The sequence below is a fragment of the Papilio polytes genome, unplaced genomic scaffold, assembly GCF_000836215.1.
Source record: "Papilio polytes unplaced genomic scaffold, Ppol_1.0 DF822178.1, whole genome shotgun sequence".
NCBI classification, from domain to species: domain Eukaryota; kingdom Metazoa; phylum Arthropoda; class Insecta; order Lepidoptera; family Papilionidae; genus Papilio; species Papilio polytes.
The window spans coordinates 3951882-3974746 of record NW_013527026.1 but is presented as its reverse complement, the minus strand read 5'-3'; the positions used below and the strand labels follow the sequence as shown (position 1 = coordinate 3974746).

At 36.6% G+C, this 22865-nt stretch overlaps 1 protein-coding gene across 1 annotated transcript in view; it reads left to right on the top strand.

The window, feature by feature from the left end:
• The first annotated feature begins 7589 nt into the window (after positions 1 to 7589).
• LOC106106639 (T-cell activation inhibitor, mitochondrial) overlaps positions 7590 to 22865 on the top strand; it is a 46650-nt gene continuing 31374 nt past the window's right edge. The window contains exon 1 of the mRNA XM_013287253.1: positions 7590 to 7801. Coding sequence (XP_013142707.1) covers positions 7596 to 7801 — 206 coding nt within the window. The 5' untranslated portion in view covers positions 7590 to 7595. The remainder of the gene's footprint in view (positions 7802 to 22865) is intronic.

The window sequence follows — 22865 nt, the reverse complement described above, 5'->3', positions numbered from 1 at the left end:
TAATTTACAGGAATATTTAATTAAAATAAATATTTTAAAGAAGGGACACATTGTATTAAAGTCGGCGGGAAGATTTCATTGAGGAGGCAAATCAATTAACACCTAAGAAAACGATAACAATTCTTGTACACAACAGTCCGTATTAAAAATCAATCATACATTTAGGTGGGTATGCTGGCGTTGGGGCGCTGAGGCGGCGAGGCGGCGGAATGCACCGTGTGTGAGGCGCGGGTTAGACGCGGGTGAGGCGCGGGCGAGGAGCGGGTTAAGAGCGGCGGAGCGCGGCCAGGTGGGCTCCCATTAGCAGCGAGAGCTCCGAGCGGCCGCTCTTCATCTTTATGATAATTATTTTCTGTTTGTTTTCGTCGGGGAATCGGCCCGCCTCGGCGGACGCTTCTCGGAACCGACTTCCATTGTGGTAAATTAAAGCCGCCCGGACCCCTGCCACGACGAGAGATAATTCGACAGGATGCCGTATATTATTAATTGCACTATGACTTGTGGAAATGGAGCTCGGAGTTCAGTGAGTCATTCATTCCGCCGGCCGCGCCGCGCCGCTGCTGCGTGGGAACGACCCGCGATACCCACTTACAACCCCGACAAGATTATTTATATTTCATTTATAAAATAGTCACATTAACTACAAAAGATTTTATATAGATAACTGCCTTTTTGTGTAAATTTAACCTAATCGATAAATTCAGCGGGAATGCACCTACTTAACTTACAATTCGAATCAATTAAGCAGTGCAGAAGTGAGGCGATAAATTTCCAATTAAGTCGACCGGCAGCACGGCTCGGTACAGAGAGCTGGCTTCGTTAACTAGAGTTAACAAGGTAATAAACAGAGGATACGAAGCTGCGATTAATAAAAACAAAACCGTAAATAAGCCGAATGCTGTAATAAAAAAGAGGAACCTCGTAATGTTTACAATCTTGTGGCTTTATTCACTTTGTGTTCCAATTTCATGCTAAATCGAGCGGATAAAATCCTTCTTTATCAGGCAGACTCACCGTCTCGGCGGAGGCCGTCCCTCCTCCTCTTCCCGTGCCCCGCGCCGACCTCTCCGCGGTTCATCCGTCTGCGGACCGCGTAAGCCGCCATTAAAAACGAATCACCCTCAATGAACCATACCGCGTTGAAATTACTTATTTATGATAATTCAATTTGCCTGAATTAGCTTTCCTAGAGAAAAGATAATAATTATAGAATCAAAATATAAACAGGTAGAATTTTAGTTTAGTTAATATAAATTGTACAAGAATAGGTAATAAAGACAATTAACGATTCGCAGCCATGAATCTTTATTAAACGATAATTTTAAAACGTTATTACAATAGGTAAATTTTCTATTGTTTCGTATATAAATCCATTCTTAATATTTTTTATTATCGATTTCTATTTTTTTTTTGAGAAATGTCTATGAAAGTCAATAAGAGTTAGTCAATTTCAATAATATTAAAAGACAATATTATTTTACATTACAAAACATGATGACTTATCATCACCCAAACTTCTATTTGATGTTTAACACCCAGAAGTCCGTTGAGCACGCCGCGCCGCGACAAACCGGATCGCATTGGACAATATTTACCCTACTACCCGTCTAAATGAGTATTTGTTTTTGCGTTTGCGCGATCACTAATAGTTTTTAAAAGCGCGTGCTACGAATGCACCATGTGTGAAGTGCGCATGAGCCTCGAGTGCATCGCTTGGGAGGCTCGACTGGTTATTAATTTTATGGTGTCGATGGCCGCACGCACCTGGCGCGGCGCGGCGGTCACTGCGCTGCGCCTGCCCGCACCCCCCGCACCCGCCGCACCCGCCGCGCCCTCGCACCAGGAATCAATCACATATTTTTGTAATTCCAATGCCGCTTTACCGCAAACCCGTTAAAAGTTTAATGTTTGACGTCACTCAACTATTTTTTTACGTAATCTGTGTTCGTTCTTCGAGACTTGATTGTATATAATCTATGGCCAGTAATTATGTTGTCTCTGTTTTAAAGAATCTGTCGAGACAACCGACGGTTTGATTTTTTAATAGTTGCAGCTAGTTGACAATAGTTGGTACATGATCACCTGACGTTAAGTATGTGGACGGCATTCCCGTCCTAATCGAACAGGTTGTGGCTGCAAGAGCATTACAATGTAAATGGCACATCGATGTACAGGTGTCGTGGGGAACCTGAATTTGTCCACAGACTCTAATGCAGTCGCCTTTATTTTGTAACACACCCATTGCTGTGAGACTATGGTATTGTGGGACACGATATTTAAATGATGCAGCATTGGAGAATGTAAGCGATATTTATTATGTACATTTAGGCATTCCAGCGATTGGCAAGCCTGCAGCAACTCGTACGAGACAATCGGGCGACAGCATTTTGTTTGTTATTATTGCGATTTAGGTATGCAGTTTGATCGCCACAAAACAAATGTATAAATGATAAAAAAAACACCTACAAATCGATGAAAATTACTGTTATCAAACTTTATTTTCCTGTTATTACTAAATTAAGTTTTTAAAGTAATCTTCTTACTTTAAAACATAAATAAATATAAGATTACAAAATACGCATATTATGAAATCAAAACACTTTGTAACTAATGATGTTTACAGAGCCTACCTGTTTTCCATCCATGGCGGCTTTACGCGGCGATGTAACAGAAGTCATAATAATGTTTTAACGTTTCGATTTGAAACTCGATAGAAAAATAATACAGTCAAAACTTATTTAGTGGAGGCACAAATTCCAAAAGAAACATTACGGTGCTGATAGGTGGTTGTGAAGTAAATGTGTTGTCATTCGCGTTTAGGTCAATTTATTCAATACTGTTCAATAGATGAAAATTAAATATTCACCACTGCTTGGGCCTTTATTGTGACACAGTCTTGAGAATTTGTATATCTCTATAGTGTGTAGAGTTGCAGTTAGTTAAAATAAAGGAAATATTAAAAAAAATAATAGAAGCATCCAATGCTTTGACAGCAACGACATAATTGAAATTTGTGTTTACTCGAATTGATGTTGAGCTAACGTACCGGCGGGGTACCACACGTACCACACGTAGGCTTTTACTCTTTGAATTCAAACAGATTAAAAATAATATGTATTATAAACGTAATTAAAAAAACATTGTTTGCTTAAAATTCAGTTAGATAAACGAAATACACACACAAGAAGTATTTCGTTTCACACAATAATTATTTGCGTTTTTCCGTAAATGCGTAGTAGTAAGTAATTGATAATACGTTACTTTGAAAATATGTCTAATCAATTTTCCCTTTCCAAAATATACATAACAATCAGTTAATGGTCGTGAAATCTTAGTAACACAACAATTTAAGTTAAGTGAGATGATTGCATGCTCTATCTAGGTTTACATGTTATTATCTCCTATTTGTTCATCATTTAACACTTGGGCTTTCATTAAAACCAACATCTCGACATGTAATTTTCCACGAGAGCAAAACAACGCGACGAGAGCCGGTCACGCGCGAGTGTGCGTCGCTGTAAGAAGGACGTTTTAGCACCTCCATAAAAAACTAAAGCGAAACTACGTTCAATAAATTAATAACTCATCGTCAAATGCCTCCAATTATAGGACAATTCGAAGCGGAGTCAAGCAGGTAAACAAAATAGAGCTGTTATAAATTTTACAAGAGCGGTCGGCCGGCCACACTGCCTTTTCGACCGCATTATGCATTTTTTTTTGTTCGGCTTTTTGCCGCTTGGCATTCGCTTTGTGGGTTTACTTCCGTCGGTACTTTTTTTTATGGTGGCGCTAACTTTGGACACAAAGGCGATATACGAGGCAAAATAGAGCGTTAGCGCCATCACTACATCGCGCACGAGAACCGAAAGTGGTCTCCACAGATCGCCGTTTGCCGTTTGTTGTGCGTCACCGCATCGGCATGTAGGCGATTTGTGTTTTATTCTTTCTGTTTTATGTAATGAGAATGCAAATATGCAGAGGACGCGCCGATGGAAAGTGGTTATGGTCGATCAAACATCAAACACTAGAATGTCTAGATTTTTGACATCACGCATTCCTTTAAATTTAATCTATCACTCTGTATTGTAAAATTTTAACGGTTATATTATTTAGTTTTAAAGATTAAGGCTAGACATTGCTCTTGGCGTTCTTTGTCGAATGTTATTATGCCCGTGACATATTATTATGACATATACAACAATTAAAAAATCCCACTTATGTAATTTATTGTGTGCAGTAAAGTACAAATAAACAAAAGCTATGATGTCATGTTCTTCAAAAAAAGTAACAGTATCCAAAACAATGGTTCTATTCGAGATGCGTAATGCGTTCAAATCACAATAAAGTACCGTACGGCGCATATTTTTGAAAATACGTGTTTACGTTATCTTTGGATCTTTTGCAAACGCCTTTGTCTACCTGTTAACTTTCCCTTACTGACATTCTTTTTTTTTAGACAGCGGTGTAATGTCGGTGATGTCTGTTTGGATTTTGTCTGCGCATCAGATAATCGTCATTGTGCTGCAAGCGCCAGCGGCACTAAATAGCCCGCTCCCGTACTCCGAACCCATTACGCATTGTTAGCGACTACAAACTATTGTTTTATTTCATACTATTCGAAATATTTAAATCTCACTTTTCAACGGTGAACCTTTTTGAAATTGAGCGTTACTGTATTTCTTTTTTTTTCTGTAAACAATACGAGGATGTTTAGTGTTATCAACAAATCGATGGATACTAAGGTGTCATTGTGGAACATCGTGATTCATGCTCATACCTTTTGTGTGAGCAATCACTGTATTAACTGAAATGTTGCATTGACGAAACGCCGTAAGAACTACCGAGTATAGATGGAACTATCAAATACCGTGTTAAAATATGTAGCCCAATATTTATTTAAATTGGTTTTCATTACAAAAATGTATCTGATTTTCTTTTCTTAGTTCCGAAAATAAACGATGGTATTAAGTACATCTTGCAAGGCAGCACTGTTTGGCATTTGCAGACTTTTAAGACTCACAATACGTAAGATTAGGTCAATTGAGATCCTTATTTATGATATCCAAGGAAGAGTATTGGTATAAATGATCCTTACAGCACTCGGTGGAAAGTATCAATAAAAAACCTGTACAAGAAAGATTATCCGAAACAAATGCGGGCAATCAAGAGGTTTACGTAAAGCCGTACGCTCGTTATATCGAAAGTGGATGATTTCTTTATCAGGCGCGGTGTTCGGCGTTGGGCGCGCGTGAGGTCTTTTCGGCCACGCCGCCGCCATTTTTTCTGGATCCTCTAATTATACGTTGAAAAATTTAAATTTGCCACTTCGTTTAAAAGATCGAGTATTAGATGTAATTTGACTCTTATTATTTTAATGGAATTAAAAATTATATCTTAGAAGGTATTTTATTTAGGCATCCAATATTATAGTATTTGAATATTATAAATGGCGTGATAACCACAAACATGATTTTATGACGCACATAAATATGGGTAATAGTTCAGAATTTAATATATTCTAGAGAGAGGGATCTTTTTAGAACATTAAATACCTACAGGTATCTAATAAAATTTCCGCTGCATATTAGCACTTATTTTTGCATTCTTGAGATGATTGTTTTGACAGTAACTGATTTTTTTGTTAGGTCTTTAACATTTTTAGAAGTAAATTTAATAGTTATATTTAATCATCCTTTGGTTGTATACTTTATTTTCTAGTTTATTCTAGTTAAGAATGGCCAAGGATTAATTAAGAACTTTTCTTAGCATTCGCTGTTCTTCCTCCTTACTCCTTAGGATTCGCATAGTAGCTGCTAATAAATGGCAAAGCTCAAAGTTCGTTTATTTCTTTAGATAAATTTATTTGTGTTACTCAAACAAGTCGAGTCTACTGTTTTACGACCACTAATCTACTGTAAAACCTCTCAGCCAGTATGATAACGAGATTTTCAAAATCGTGAGTAAATATTTGCCCGTCTGACCATTCCATAAAGCGAGATGAGAGGAACAAAAAATAACTTAACAAGAAGGTCCTGTGGGAGCGGCCGCAGGCTGAGAGAGGAATAGTGAGATGTTACAGGTGTAAAGGGGACAGATGATGCCACGCCCACAACCACCCACGAAGTCGTAAACAGTCCAAATCCTTTGCACGCATTCATGTATCCCAAATCGAAATCGCTCCGAGCATCCAAACCCCATTAGGCACAGGATACCCTCGTTTAAATGTTCACAGATAGAGACGATATTTCCTTGGACCATATAAATAAGTTATTCCGTGTCGTTTTCTTTTTGTGATTGTGATCATAATGATAAATAACTACGAGGATAAGTCAAGCTTGGGAATAATAATTGAATTTGATGTCTTAAGTATGAAATATTTTCTTTAAAACCTCTTTAATCAAAAGCGGAAAGTAAACCATTTGTTATATTTAGTTGTTATATGTAATCTGTATTTTTGTAGGTTAATGTAGCTAGGAAATACATCAAGGTATATTGCCCAAGGCTTTTAGTACTTAAGTAGACTGCGTGGAGACTTCACTTACTGAACGCGTAAAAGCAAAATCAACTCGTCCGAGAAAATGCCACAGACTTATGTATAAAATATGCTATAAACCTAGATAATTAGAGAGAAGAAAATAACATTGGAACTTACTATTCGTCTCAGATATCCCTTTCTCTCCGTCATTTGTTTATACAAAGTTGGCTTATATCTTGTTAAAAAGAAAAGCATTTATTACATGCATTTTAATGCATGGTATCTATTGTTTATCTACTTATTGCTATCGCTATTTGCAAAATAAATATTCTTTGATTAGTGTTGCGTAATCTTTACCATAGATTAAATGTATACCACAGATTTAATAGATTAGATGAGAAATTGCACCTATCTATAAAACTGATTAAAACCTCTTTGGTTCCTTTTATTAATTTTCGCATTGTAAAATTATGTTTGTGTAGCTTCTTAGATAATAAGTAAGAGAGAACGTGCATATTCCTTACTGTCTTCAATTATGACTGGCATGTTAAAGGAGAGGTTAACATTAGTGTAAACACGCTGAAAGTAATTTGAAGCCATTATCTTTGCTTCGTTTATTTTTTGTTTTTTGAAAGGAATAAAATAAAAGATAAAAAACATATATTGAAACTCGATTCGTCATAAGGAATTCTTCAAGGGACCCTCTTGAGTGGGTTGCCTCCGTTTCGAGCTTCAATGGTAGACCTATAATTTGTACATCCACATCGACAGGAATAATTAGTGGGGCCGTAACGTCAATAAGTTGCACATTCCCACATGGTCACGGTCAGGGCAGACCACGTAATTTTGACCTATTATTTTGTACCACAAATTGGCATCCGTCACACCGATAGATCGGCCGCGAACATTATTTTAATTTATATAACCATATATTTCTAATTTCCAATGTTAATTTTCGCTTTATTTTCATTAAAAGTAAATTTCATTTTATAATCTGTTGTACATTGTCTGTTTAATCTTTTATAGTCTGTTTGAAACTTGTATTTTCGTATAATATAATGTGTCATATTTCTGCCATAACTTAAAAATAGTTATTGTTGTATATTTGTTGTAAAAAAAGATGTTTCTTTGCTATGATACGGTGTTACAAGTGATCGTAGAAATCAAAAACGTGAGATCAAAACTACGGGCCTGCGGCTATAGACCATTTATTATTGGTGTAATTGGTTATTATTTACCAAATGGCATTCTATTCCGTGTGTACGTGGACTATAATTATGTTGTATCCGGTGCTATGGCGGTGACTCAAGACAAGATATTAATAAGGTATTTTTGATTTATTTTTAAGGGGACGTTGCTATAAAATGCAATAAAATCTCTACTTTAATTATCTGTAATCCATGGAAAATGTATAATTTCTATTTTATTCATTGGTTTGAGAAACATAATGACATAACCTCACTTTTAGAAATTAATATTCTGAATATCAAAATGTCTACATTGTAAAGATCTATCTATCGTTAAATATTTGTCTCTGTTTGCACATGTATCTAACTGAGTTTACATACTTTTTTATTGTCAAAACGTTAACTAACAGCTGCTAACCCTTTAAACGTTGTCAACAATAAGATAAATTAGCGACGCGTATTGAATGTTTCATGCAGACTTCTGGCAAAAGCGCAGGAATTTCCTCGGTTGAGTTGTGTGGCATATCTGTTATGCATATCGTTATAACTCTGTAACGGGGCTGCAGGCAAGCACACATTGAGAATGGTCGGATTATTCCCTACCGTCAACCCGGTCTGTCCCCACGTGGGGACAGATGAAAATAAAAAGTTTCATCCATCCCACCTTTTGCGACAAGAGAACGTTTGGAACTTGTTATATTTTCTTACGGTTCCATCTGTCATCTTATTGGTGATAGTAGGACTAAAAGATGGGATGGATGAAACTTTTTATTCTCAAGTGGGGACAGAGCTGGGTGACGGTTGGTATTAATCCGAATGGTCAGCCTCTACCTGTGCACCGCGGTGTGACGGTAAAAACGCGCCCGACGCTCCGTCTGCCTTAGCGTGCACAAAACAAACGACACGTAAAAAAGGTGGAACGATGCATTAAGTGCATATAAACATGTTGCCGCGCTGTCAATATTTGCGGACTCTTTCCCATGGGAACTCACCGAATGCGCGCTAAATCACTCCCATCGCGACTCTCCCGATTTGCTTTTTGTGTTTATCAAATTGACAACTTTTGCCGCAAAATGGTAAAGCCGTTGAAAAATGCTTGATTTATTTTTCGAAAAGCGAATGTGAAGCTCTAAAGGTATTGAATCTATACATCACCTACTAATTAATGAAACGTAACACTTAATATTCTGCTCCATAATTTTAGTTTGGATAATATAAAGCTATTCCTGAACTAGAATATTTTTACTTGTGGTAGGAAGGTGTAATTAGAAAAGTTGGAACTAAAATAGTAATTACGTAAAGGAAAAGAAAAAGACACCTGATTCTTGAAACGAAGCGCAAAGCCAGAGTGCCATGCATGCTAGTTTTATATTGTAGAAATCTTTTTCAGGTAAATGATTTACTACATTGCTTAAAGATTGTATAAAAAAACATTAGGTGTTTTTTTTTCAATTTGTCTGCTATTGTGATGACAATTTCTTGCCGGTCCTCGCAGTGTGTCGCCACAAAATAAATTAGGAATGTCCGATTTCAATTCAGTTCTTCGTGATTTTCTTTCGCAGGGCTCGACGGTATTATTGGTCTTACGACTGTATAAGTACTTTAGTTATTTTGATTTTTTCTTGGATTACCCCTTTTTTATTTTGCTTTGATTTAGTTACACTAAAACTTAGGTTAATCATATTTTAAATGGCATGGTACCTGTAAATCCTCTGTTAAAGTCTATAATTTGCTTTTTTAATTTAATTAATGTCAATACAAAACAGTTTTCATTTAAACAGATGGTTTTATAATCGTCAAAATATCACCATTGCCAAGATAAAATGTATGGAATAACAATGAAATTGCAATTTAATATGGGCTGACGGTGATCACAAATATTTGTCGCATGATGTCAGGAGCCAGGTCGGAGAGATAACGTAATTGTAAATACGTGTAGCTGTCCCTCGAATATATTGCCGTTGCCGAGGGATGCCAACGTTGTACCGCGTCGCAAGCCTATGCTCTAAATGCGTATCAGGGTTGCCAGAAATTACGAAATGTGCCGTACTATAAAAATGTACCGTATTATAAAAAGTTTTAATAAAGTTGAAAAGTTTAACATATCTTGAAGAAAAATTAGAGAAAAGTTAAAGTTGCTAAGATTTTTTACGTACTTGATTTCTGAAATTAAGTTAGCTTAATACAGTTAGTTTACAATTATTTCCTTCAATTAATTCTTCGCAATCATGTTAGTTTTGTCAACAAATGTGTACATTGCCTTATATCTTAATTGGAGAGCTCACTCTGAGTGAATTGTCGTTTAACTCTATCATGGTGTTTGTATCAAACGATGACGCCGCTTTGAAATGATAATTCATGATATCGGAGAGGCCATCGCGAGTAGCATGGCTTGTAGGCACCGCGCGACCAAGGCCCGACATGTGTACACCCATTCCACGCACTCTGTCCAGGTACCTCTGATGGAATGTTCGATACGCTCCTATAATGATGTTAAAACAAACTGTTAGGATGTCATTAACGCGGCTCGGACTCCAAATGGGGGAGGCCCATTTTAAAAATTTGTCCCATCCGTTTCACTCTGAAATTTATGGTTATCGAGATGCCCCGTTTTTCTTGAACCATTGAAATTTTATTGTCCAGTGATTTGAGTGGGAACATAGATAACGATGTTTTCGATTCGGGACACGGTTTCGTTTATGCCGGTGAATGGGTGCACATACCTAACCGGGAACAAAAAAAAATGTGTGACGAATGAATGTTTCTTGTTTGTTATAAATTACATCAGGCATGTAAATTGTGCTTTTATAACAGATATTTTTACAATACACTTAATAAATATTTATTTTTGTAATAACTTCAATACAATCTATGTTATCCGAATAAATTCTTTTAAAAATAAAATATCAATCTTCCTATTGTAGTTTTTTTAAAGAGATTGACATCAATGTGATTCAAATACTAAAGCTTAGTAAGATTTTAGGATGAGACTTTACAATCAATTGGTAAACAGAAGTGGAGGAATCTTTTTCACAGTATAATTTTATTATTAACGCGAGCACGACGGTTGTAAGTGATTGGTGCTTCAATCTGATTGGTTGGCATTATCAATTTCACCAGGTGGGATTTTGTTTGAGTTCTCATATTTTTATTTAAAAAAATAACAAAATAAACCCGTCTGCACTGATATTCAACATCATTATTAATTTACCAAAAATAACTAATTTAATGAATAAATTTATTGGCGAAATTATTACATGTTCTCTACATATATCATCGTATGCTAATTTATATGAAATCTATCTCAATTATGTTAGCAAATGTGATGCAGAGTTATATAATCGTTTAAAATAGACTTACAAATTGTCTATGCATATGTTTTAAATTTAATTCAAAGGTTATGTTGAATTTAAATTTTCGTTATAGACGCAAACTGTGTTTTCTATTTTAGAAATTAATCGAATACAGTAAAGTTGTACATTTAAGTATTAATATATCATTATATTTGGAAAAATAAAATGTTAATTTCTATTGATTTATAGTAAAAAGTAGTAAATTTTCGTACCTGACTTTTAATTTTTTTTTAACTTTTTTTCATCGATGTAGGACATGAGTTGTTTTCTCACAAACAAACGATACTCTAAACTCTACACCAGCTTTTTCCAATTTCACAATCATAGAAATATTTTCTAAAATATGCATATGTACGTAATACGGGAGCCAATATCTCGCTCGTTATGTATTGAACTTTATGGACGTGGCCTGCGCTATGCTAAACGCGCCTTCGATAATCTCACTTCTACAAATACAAATTTTATTCTGCGGTTTAATTATTGACAAAACTAATATAATGAACTGTAATCCCTTGTATTAAGAGTGTATTAATGTTTTCGATATTCGGTACGTTTACTTATGCAAATATTTTGTGTCGTGAAGTAGTATTATTGGTCTTCATAGTGGTCGAAGATAAGTAAGATAGATAATATTGCCGCGAATTTTCCAGATAAGTAAAAAAAATATGTTTACGTGCACGGATTATGTCTACATGCTTGTTATTTAAGAACAAGGTATGAGGACATATTTTCAAATATTTGATCGAGTCGTGTTGATTTTTTTTTTATTTATATTTAAAATGTTTACAAATGATTTATAAATTTACCTAATTTTTTAACCTCTAGACTTACGAACATAATGAATAAGCTGGAGTGTTTAGATACTTTAAGTTCTATTTACGGATTTGGAAAATTCTTTTTAGATGGTAGGCATACTTTTTAATTTTTAACGCAGCTTTTAGCCAGCTAGTACAAAATAATAATAAAACCATTGGAATGAATGACAAACTGAATATTTGTCTATAGAAGTTTATAGGATTTACAGACAACAAGGAAAATAAGGAGGTCGTAGACGAGGTTGTCTAGATTACTGGGCTCGATTTTACATTTCGTATTGGAAAAATAATGGCACAATCTGTATGACGAGTACTGCATCATTACCAATAATTGTAAAGTGAAATGCAGTAAATGATACGATGTGAGATTCTTTGGTTCGCACTTAACCGACTTTTTATAGCAAAGTTTCTAAGACCTCTCGAGCAATTGGGACGTCAAGAGCCCATCACCGTTATCGTGCGGTTACTTTGAATGCTGCTTTGTGCCCTGTCTTAGTGACAGCATGACGAATGGTCCGATGCAGGCCGCAGATAAAGCGACAGACACAAGCCCTGCCCGGTGCTCGCTCCGAGCCCGCTTCGTGCCCGCTCGATGCCCGCCCGGTGTCCTGTCACCGTCAAAAAACAAATAAGGCCTAATGATCGATCGTCAGACCTCTGTTTTGGAACCCCTTAAAATACGTTATCTCGACTTAGACCGTCTGATCCCAGATTCACACGGTAAGGAATATTTGTCATAGTTTCTATTTCTTTATTTGTGTAATGTTTAGTTGACAGCTGTGATAATATAAAATTAATAACAACCGAAATCATCTTTGAAAAACTCTGCAATTGCTATTACGTTTGATAACAAAAAAAAACTTTTTTCCTTTGAATTATTGTTAATGTTAATTGCTCTTGTAAATATTTGTACTTATTTATAAATCTAGAGTAAAATATTAATAGCTTACAGTGGCGAGCGATGCTAAAAATAACCTAGTAATGTGAGCCTTCTCAGCTTCTATTGGAATGCATAACTATAGCCTGATGTAGTGGCATGTATTGAATTATGAGGATGAAGTCTTCTTACATATTTAAACTTCCTTACGCGCGGAATTCGATAAATTTTATCCAGGAATAATGTATATAGTACATATATTTAAATGATATTTGTACAATTGTTTGTTAAAGCTATACTTATCTTGTCTGAATGTAGTACATAGTAACACTTTGGAGCTTTCGTAAGTTCTTGTTGCACCGTAGCTCTTACTCTCTGGGAAAATTACAAATTACATGTACCAAGATGGAAATACCTGTTCGACTTAAATTCGCACCTCAAACTTCTTAAGAACACTTAGAGTATTTATTGCATTTGAGTACATAAACTCAACTATTAAAATATATTTTAAAAATGCTGCCAACAGTAATTTTCATTGATCTAATCACTGAAGAATTTACCTTTAATAAACTTGAAATTAGATCGTGAAGCCGTAAAATGTATTTACGATTTTAAAGTTCTCAAAGTGGAATATTAACGAGCGAATTAAACGCTTGTCTTTTATCTTGTGTTGTGTATCAATAAACGATTTAATTTCCTGCTTATTCTGGTTTAGGTTTCAATTAGAAGCTGGTGATAAGTACGCGGTAGGCTATCAAACAGAGTTCGTTACTTTAACCATTAAGGTGCACTTCCACCAGCAGAACGCAACATGGAAACTATGTAGTCTGTGTACATCTGTGTTTGTTTATGTTAGTCCATTCCGATGCAAGTAAGCGATTGTAGTTCGTTGGAATAATGCGTAGTGGAATCTCGCCATTATTCGTGTTGCGTTGAAATGTAATTACATAAATCATGCTGTCAGATAAGGATTGGTGCCATTTGCCGGGTAAATAAATAATACGTCAACTTGTAATTAAATCAATATCTCTCCTATTGTTTTTGAACTATCGCACGGCTGCCTATTGCTAATTAATGGTTTTATCTCAGTTAGTTATTATCTTCAATGGAAAGTGCAACTTACAATTATTTTGCAATCAATTTGTATTGTTAAACGTTGCTGGTAATCAAGCTATAAATAATTTTTGAACCAAAACATTTAACTATAGTAAGGCAAATGAAAACGACTGAATTACTGGAGTAAAATATCTCGTTTAAACATCTTGCAAGGTTGGATGGTTCGCTGGCGTTTCTGTAATGCCGTCGCGGAGAGTGTATCGGATGTTGCGAGCTATCGGTTGTCGACTGTCGGTTGTGAGGTGTGGTATGTGGTGATGGGTATGCCGTCGCGGCCGTGCACCGCACGCGCGCCGCGCCCCAGCAATGTGGCCGCAACCCGACACCGCCGTCCGCAAGGTCGGCTACTGCACTCCGCTTGCCGCTTCTCTCCCCGACCCATACCCATCACTACCTAGTACTCTACACCAGAAGTAGGATTGACACATATTTCTATTTAATTTCATCACAATATAATATCAGTAACTAGTGAGAGTTATCAACATTTTTATTCTCCCGCACTTGTGGGTAGTTTTGAATTACTCTCCAGTACGATCGGTGTCGTTTTTGTTAGCGATCAGGTTTACTTTGAATTTAGGTTTCGCGTTTGGAACAATAACAGTGCAAATGGTGCATCTGCAGGCAGCAGCGCTCGTGTCCATTAGCGACTTGAACTAGACTTGACTCGATTGACACCGACGGCGACCAGGCACCTGAAGGCGGTTAGACGGGCATCGACTACGTAAGTACGTGAATACTATATCCTGAATCATCTTCTTGTTTTTAATATTATGCCCTCCAGTGCATGCGTAGTTTCAGAGTAGGTTGTGTCGCAGGATCCCAACGTGTGGTGTTCGGCACAATTAATGTTACATAAGAAATGTTTTCGTAGACAGTATAAAATAAGAAGAAACGGGAAAAACGTACCAGAACCGAGTAACTACGCATATAATGCTGCAAGATTGGTGCTAAACAAGTTTTGCACAATATTCATAATCTTTGTTATTAACGCGGTGCAAAATATGTTTATCAACTTAAATATTTATTCGTTGTGTTTACGCAAACCAAACTTGAGTATCTGCGCTTGCGCCTGCGCACCATGGTACAAGTATTTCGCTAATTCCGTATAAAATTACAATTTATAATATCACACCGATTAACAACCGCACATTACCAGCAATAAATGAAGTACGGCACATATAAACGTGTTGATTTACTACGGAGTCGTAAATTCCTATGTTAATAAGGCCCTGGGCCGTGTGCCGGCGTGTCATACCCGATTGTATTGCAAAATGGAAACCCACCGCGGCGTTCGAGCTGCACTTTGCGCCTTTACACGTTTCCTTCGTTTCGCTTATGCAAATGCCGGTACATCGAGGCACAATATACTTGGATATGTATGAAGTTGACGCATAAAACTGACAGCGGGTGTGTACTAACCACCGTGGGCAATAAAGAGAGTGCGCCTGAGTGGCGGACGGGCGGACAGTTAAATTGTGCTTTTCCAATGCCCGATGAACAGATACGTATGTTAATCTCGACCTATTTCGATCATGCGCCGTGTGAATACATTAGCCGGCTGTGCTTAATCATATTTCGCTAGATAACCCGAGAATTATATCGTTATTATATCCTTAAATCGGCGCCCGTTTATCAGCATTGGCCATAAGGATATTTTAACATTTCAAGATACTCCGAATAGATAATGAATTGATATCAAATGTTTTGATTGAGCGGATTGTGGGGGTTCAAGGACAATTACAGTTTTTGACATTGAAAGTGATACTGTAGTTCGAATTGATCTAGTGATGCAATGAGATCATACCTGATCTTTGTGAAGTCTCATCAAATAAAAAGATGGCGTAGTATGGCCTTTTGTCTCTCAGTTAACCTAACTCTTATGGAGGAGTTTGAAAATGTGTTGGAACTATTTGAAAATGATTTATTTTGCTTTTAGTTGCAATGTGTCACTGTGATTAATGTGTTACGTCGTGTTTACAAATTATAATTTCATGAGTCGAGATCACTCTCAGAGATCGCTTAACGAAACCGGTCTCCATTTTGAAGAAAGCATTAAGTAAGACTCATTGAAACTTTTTTCTTTGAAAATATTCACGTCTTGTTATTGATGCGTTCCGCTTAAACGGTCCACCACTTAATAGCAATCGCAAAGTTGAAGGGTTATCGTGTTTCATTTAATAGTATGCGTTGTAATGGTACGTAATATGAAGCAAACGAGACGCCACGACGACTGGCGGTGGCGCAGGGACCTTTGGCTCGGTGCGGCACCTGCGCAGCGCGATAATAGACCTCATAATGTCTGAGATTTATGGCGATGAATTAATATGAAATGTCAATTTATTTTATAAACGCTCCCCGCGGTGCGGGCTCGGCTAAACACTCTAGATGATTCACTTTGTTTTGCAGTTAATTCTTGGAACATATCAATAATTACAATAAATTATTTCGTTAATAAAACAATAATTAACGGCGTCGGGGGTTATATGAGACGTCGTATAAATTTCCTAATGTGAAACCTAGTGTAACCTGATCCGGCAGCGAACAGGTTGCGGCCCAGCTGCCAGGTGCGCACCTCGCTCGCCTCTACCATCTCACTACTCTACACTAGTACACCGATCAACACTTTTTAACGTTTTAACCATTAATATCTATTATCGGTGCGAATGCTCCAATGAAAATGACCAATAGGTAGAGGCTCCCAAATGAGCGATAGCAGTTTAAATGTTATTTTAAGGAGCGGTGGCGTTGTGTATGTTGTTGGTGCATGTATAACGTGTGTGCAGCCATCATGTGTCGCCTTCATGCTGACTCCACCGAATAAGGACAGGTCGTTGCTCCGCGGTCTTTGTTTAAAAAAAATATATGCATGTTTCCTTTTATACGTGTATGGAAAGACAAGTGAGGCTGAATAACGAAATGAGACAAAAGGACGCGTTCGGTTTTTATGAATGTGGAAGGAATGGTAATCCCTCTTGACGCTTCGTTTATTCAAATAACAAAATACAAAACTGTTCTCTAGCGCGACATGTTTATTAATTTAACTCAATGTAACATCGAACGTAAAAAAATTGAGTGTACAATAAAACAGATGTCGCGGTTGTAAATATTCGTGTTATTAATGTGATGTGCGATTCGCGGCGACTGTTATAACGATAGGTATCGATTAGACAAATGTTAAATGATTGTAATTTTTGCACATATATTTAAATGATAAATAATTAGTTGTCGAATATTATGTTTTGAGCGAGCTTTGGTGTGGGGAAGGTATCGGGTGTCGGGGTCGCAGTGCCAGGTGTGCGACTTGGGGCATTAATCGTCGATCCAACTTCTTATAGATCACAATCGGAACCAGTTTTATTATTTTAAAGTTGTAACTTGTAAATGACGCAAGTGCCGGCCGTGCGCGGGCGCAGCTGGTGTGTATACGGTAACGCAGCGATGATACACACGGACTGAAAGTCGAGCGTTCTAAGGATATTACAGCGGCTTATTATTATGTGATCTTCCAATTTCAATAATTTGTTTAACTCTTTTTAAGTGTTTTACCCAAAAATAATATTATTTTCGGTTGAAGAACTGCAGAAAATCTTTACACGAGATACTAGTACCCCAATCTGTGCATGATATTGATTTAATTATTAAGAACACCAATGGTTTATAATATTTGCGTTAGATTTATTCTTGTTCATCTACTCTATGCAATATTGTTCCAAAAACCAGTGGTCTACAACTGAAATTTTAGTTTTTACGTTATTGTTATAATATTAATAAAATGAAGTAACTGCGTATTCCTTTTAAAACATAAACAAATTACAAGTTTATATAACTTAGGGTTCTAATGAAAATTTGACATTGATTTTAAATTTTGATTTAGAACACTCTTGATAATATACACATTCACCATAGACAGATTTTTTTGGATGCTCGAAATGTTCTCCATCATTTTGGGCAGTGTGTGCGGTTGGTGGCGGCGCGGTCAGGCGGCGCGGCGTCGCGCGCGGCGCCCTCTCGTCTACCGACCGCCTATCATTATTCCCATCCAAACGTATTTACCACACGACCTTTTATCCTGTCTGTTGTTTTTACATCTGATAAAAAAGTAACAATGAACTCCCTAAACATATGTAAAGTCGAGCTACACCTGTGAGGTCGTAATCGTCTCACGTCTGGTATCACTGATTGCGTCGCTTGAGATTCAGATTTTAGATTTTAAAATTGTTTATAGAAAATAAACCGTCTTGTTGTCTCATTCATCAAGAGATATACATCGCTGAATTATTTTTCCGTTTGCGATGAATATAACACGAGAGCAATACTTTAGCAATTTCTTCTATTGTTACTGTACATAAGTACTTGTCCAATGATGTGGACCACCATCATGGTGGACGCACGTAGCATATGCCAATCGATTGGTACAACTTGGCGTCAATGTTGGTTAACTGGAAAAGGCCGTAGTGTGTACTTTCCAAGGCAACATTAATATCTTTAGACGAGATAATAAGAAAGCGCTAGTCCATTTCTAACTAAAGAAATCTTCTATATTCGTTAATATGTGACTAACAAAAATGAAATAACTACTTGTTACGTATGCTGTTAGCATTGATATTATCGTCGTGTCAACTTCAATGTAAAACTAACTTGTTTGAGAATACGTCTTGTTGTTGCTCCACTTCCGCACTTCCTACGACCAAAGGTTAGAACGTAAATGGTGTTATCGGAGATTTTATAAGTCAGCTAATGTTAGGGCATTGATGTTAATTCTGAAATATGAGATCTTAAAATGTTACATTCCATTTAATAACTGTTTTACTAAAAATTCGACATTAAAAAAAACTGTTACGTCATAGAATAGATCTCCCATAAAGATAGCTGGAATCATTCCGAAAGCATTCTGCCTCATTTTCTTCTACAAAGAACATTTAAAAAATTATTGTAAGCGATCAGTTGGGCGAAGTCGATACTGATGAACATATTCAAGAAAAACTATACGATATTTGCTTTATAAGAAGCATAAATATGATTTTCTTACTGCCCGTGGGTATCATTGATTGTTGGTTGGTATGTGATGGTATCAGATCGTGGTGCACTGTTGGGGTGCAAGGAGGTGCAGGGGGCGCGGAGCGGGGCAGTTTCGCGGAAGCGCGGCGTCCGCGCGTCTGCGCTCATCTGTCCGCGCGGCGCACCTGCCTCCGCCGCCGGCTATTTATAAATCAGACCGCGCTGCGCACACAGAATAAAACTATACACCTTAACGAGCCGAGATTGCTTTATATTTTTATTCCCTTTTTTTCTTAAACGTATGCGAAATTAATGTAGTGAAAAAACAGTCTGAGGTCAAGTTTGTTTGTATAGAACAACTTAAGCCTGGACGGCAGTGTAGGAACAAAATAAGTTTTCGAAAAGAACGAAAATATTTTTTAATTCCTTTTATACATTTTATTAAATAAAATATTTATTTTGCGAAGTTATGTCCAGTTGTATTGCATTAGAATTTATTGTTTTTTTTTATATGACGCCTCTACAATGTTCTAATGTAGTTAATCTGTGGCAGGTACTGTGCGGCGTACTTGTCTAACTACGACTCTATAGCGACACATACAACACAAACATTGTGCTCAGTAAACAGCCTAGGCTAGGTCTGGTTGCGCAGTCTCTATAATTTTCCATGAGCTTTATTTGCGTATTTTTAAATGATGGACGCGACAGGAGTTTAAATGAGAATGAGTCACTACTCGTACCTCACTAGTCAGTAATTAAACAAGCACACAACACTACGGAATGCAGGGTTGAGTACAAAGATTTTACATATTTTTTGCTTATTCATGTCTCACTTTGTAATACCGAAAGACGTGTTTAAAATAAGCTCCAATGCATAGGTATTAATATTCATACAAATGTAGAGATATAAGAATAGAGAAACCAGAGTTTCGGATATCGATAATTATATACAATAGTATATTGTACCAAGTTTTTGATGCAATTAAAGAAACAATAGTAATATTTATAGCATTTGGCAAACCGCAACCGCTGCCGCGTGCCGCGGTGCTCGACCGACAATATTTGCGCAACGCACACGCACTCACATTATTGTCTAGAGTCACTGACACTACCACCCTATACTCCAACCACGATAACTCTGCAATAAACATAGACAGAAATAAAAAGATTGCACATAGCAATACTAGTTAATCTTACTATATTAAAAATGCGAAAGCTTATGTGGATGTTTGTAAGAATTAATCGCCTAAATAACTTGCCGGATCACGATTAGATTTGGCATCGATTTATTAAACTACTTATTTTTTTATTGTTAATAACCAAGTGGACGGAGTCGTAGGCGAAAGCTAGATAACAATAAAGCACACAAGTTCTGTACGGCTATGACGCTTTGTTCGTATTAGTGTTTTTGAGTAGTTGGATTAAAATAGTTGTCAATCACGTTTGATTGTTTTTCAGACTCCGTTTGAACATGATTATTTTTAAAGGTTGTCGTTTTGTAACTTATCTAGAGTTTCCGTGGTCGGACTGTACTTTCTTACACTTTTAATCACTTTGGCTTATTGATGGCACGCACCAACATTGTAACTAGTAATGAGTTCTTGTTTATGTTCCGTACAGTTATACTTCATGGTTTGGAAGACTAGAAAGGTACTTACTATATCTAGGAGCATTTTGGAAAAGTGTTACTGTTGTTAATATTATTGTAATAAAATGTACAATTTCAGTACAAAACTTTAATTGACACTAAATCCCTCTTATTAATTACATCGGCTTTTGAGTGAAATTGTAAAAAATTTCATTTCATTTCAATTTTGTTTGATATAAAGAAAAAAATTGTTTACCAAATTGAAAAACTACATATATGTAACTATATCAGAAAATCAGTTTACACGACCTCGATTTTTGGTAATTTTATATAACATTCATTACAAGAGCTTATTTTCTTAGACCAGTTTTTAGTTCATTCCAAAAACATCTGTCCGCAGTTGCCTTTTCATTTGTTCGGAACCTCAAAGCGTTCACCTCGCTCGTTATCGACGGATTCATTCTGTCTGCCTTACGGTAGCTGAATAAATATTATTTTTAACGATCAGTGCAGCGGCTGTTTGCGCACTATGTGTCCGACATGTTTACGTAACTAACAGTGTTCGGGCGAGCCTTTGCGGCGCTGTCGGTTGCCCGCTGCCCGCTGTTTGCTCATCTCGTTCGCTTATACTAATTTCACACGAGGGTAAGACAGTAACGCAGAGCAGAGGATTGTGCAGTGCTGCTATTGTTAATACGTTGCTGCCGGGCATCTGCGTTCATATAAAAGCAGTACTGTTGTGTCTTACTAGTCTGTCTCATGGATCTACTCTAGTGTGAACTTACGGACATCGCTACACATGTCCGATGCCGTCAACACTAATTTCCAAATTGGAAGCCGCGGAAATGAACTTTGAGAATCGGTCATTGGTATTGTAAACATACATCTTGTTGAAATTGAATAAACTTCTTTAAGCGCTTTTAATCACTGGCAAAAATAATGTTTACAATGTACAATTTAAGCTTAATTTCGATAGTCATGTGTACTTGCGGGTATGTGAATGTGTTGTTACAGCCATCTGTCCATTAAACTTAGGAAACCAGATTGATTGAGTTTCTAGTACTTTGTTTTTATTCACGTAATCTTTATAAGTAGAAAAACATTGATCAAAATATTTTATAAGAGGTTCATTATCAATAAAATGGTTTCTACAATAAACAACAATCAAGTTGAAATAAAATACGAATGAATTCCTTTCGACGTGCGCTAATATATCACAATGCGACGTATAAAGCAATCTATGGAATACGCAACAAGTTGGTTTTTGTGCCAAAAGGGACACGTCCTCTAACCAAAGGTCGCGTGTACGAAATGATCGGCATTCAAAAGGCAATCGTAAAAACGCGGCAAGGTGAACTGTTAGAAAAAAGGCTCATCGCATACTTGGCTAATTAGGCTAAACGTTCAGAATAGCTGCAGGCTGCGAGATAATTGCAGTACGTTCGCGCTCACCCGCCCAAAGCCGAAGCTTTTGCACCTAACATTTATTTATATCCGGATTCTTCGCGTAATAACCGATTTATTACAGATATCGGTTTCTAACGGCTCTATGTTTCTTGTATAAATTCATTTGCCTAACCATTAAAATGAATAACGCTTTATTGTAATGAGTAAAAAACGTTACGACTTAGATATACGTACTGGAATGATTTTTTATTATTTATCGTACGTAACTATTTAAGTTTACAATAGCCTAAGATTCGTAAATAAGAGAAGTTTTCAGTTTGCTGAAGGTCTGCACCTGGAATCTTCATAAACATAAAGTTATACTTTTTGCATGGAAATATAGATTGGGCTTACGATTTTTTATTTAATTCTTAAGTTGTTTAATTTTTTTCTTACATCTCTATAACATAAATAATGTATATTGAAAAGATTAAGAATCTTGCTTCATTTACTGTACAAAGATATCAGGAACTTGAAAATATGTCAAAAACAGTATTATTACTGTAAGAAATCATTAATGGTTCTGTTCAAAGAACCCTTAACGAGTTAATAGAATAGCGCTTGAGCGAGTTTTTAATTAGTTTGTGGATGGTGTAGCGGTATAAACGGGTTCCGAACTAACATATCAGCCTCACAACTCACTATAACTAATATACACATCATTTCTATAGAGATACGCGTAGGTTACGTTCTTGTTTGCAAATTTTTTAACTATATGCTTGTATTTTGAATCTTCATCAGTGGGAAACTTTGACTATGGAGAAACGGATTAGGCTTTAGGCTAGTCTTAACCCGCTTGTAGAATTATACATTCTGTCATTTTTCGCGGAGTATGATGTTAATATGACAACTAATGTCGACATGTGTATAGTTGAAACGTCAATATGAATGCTTACAGGCTTTAAAAAATTCATATAAAAAACGTGCATCATATCACGCAAGTTTACAACTAGGTCGTTTTTAAATGGCAGCGGGCAAATACGCACGCGACAGGTCCTATCTTGTAAAGT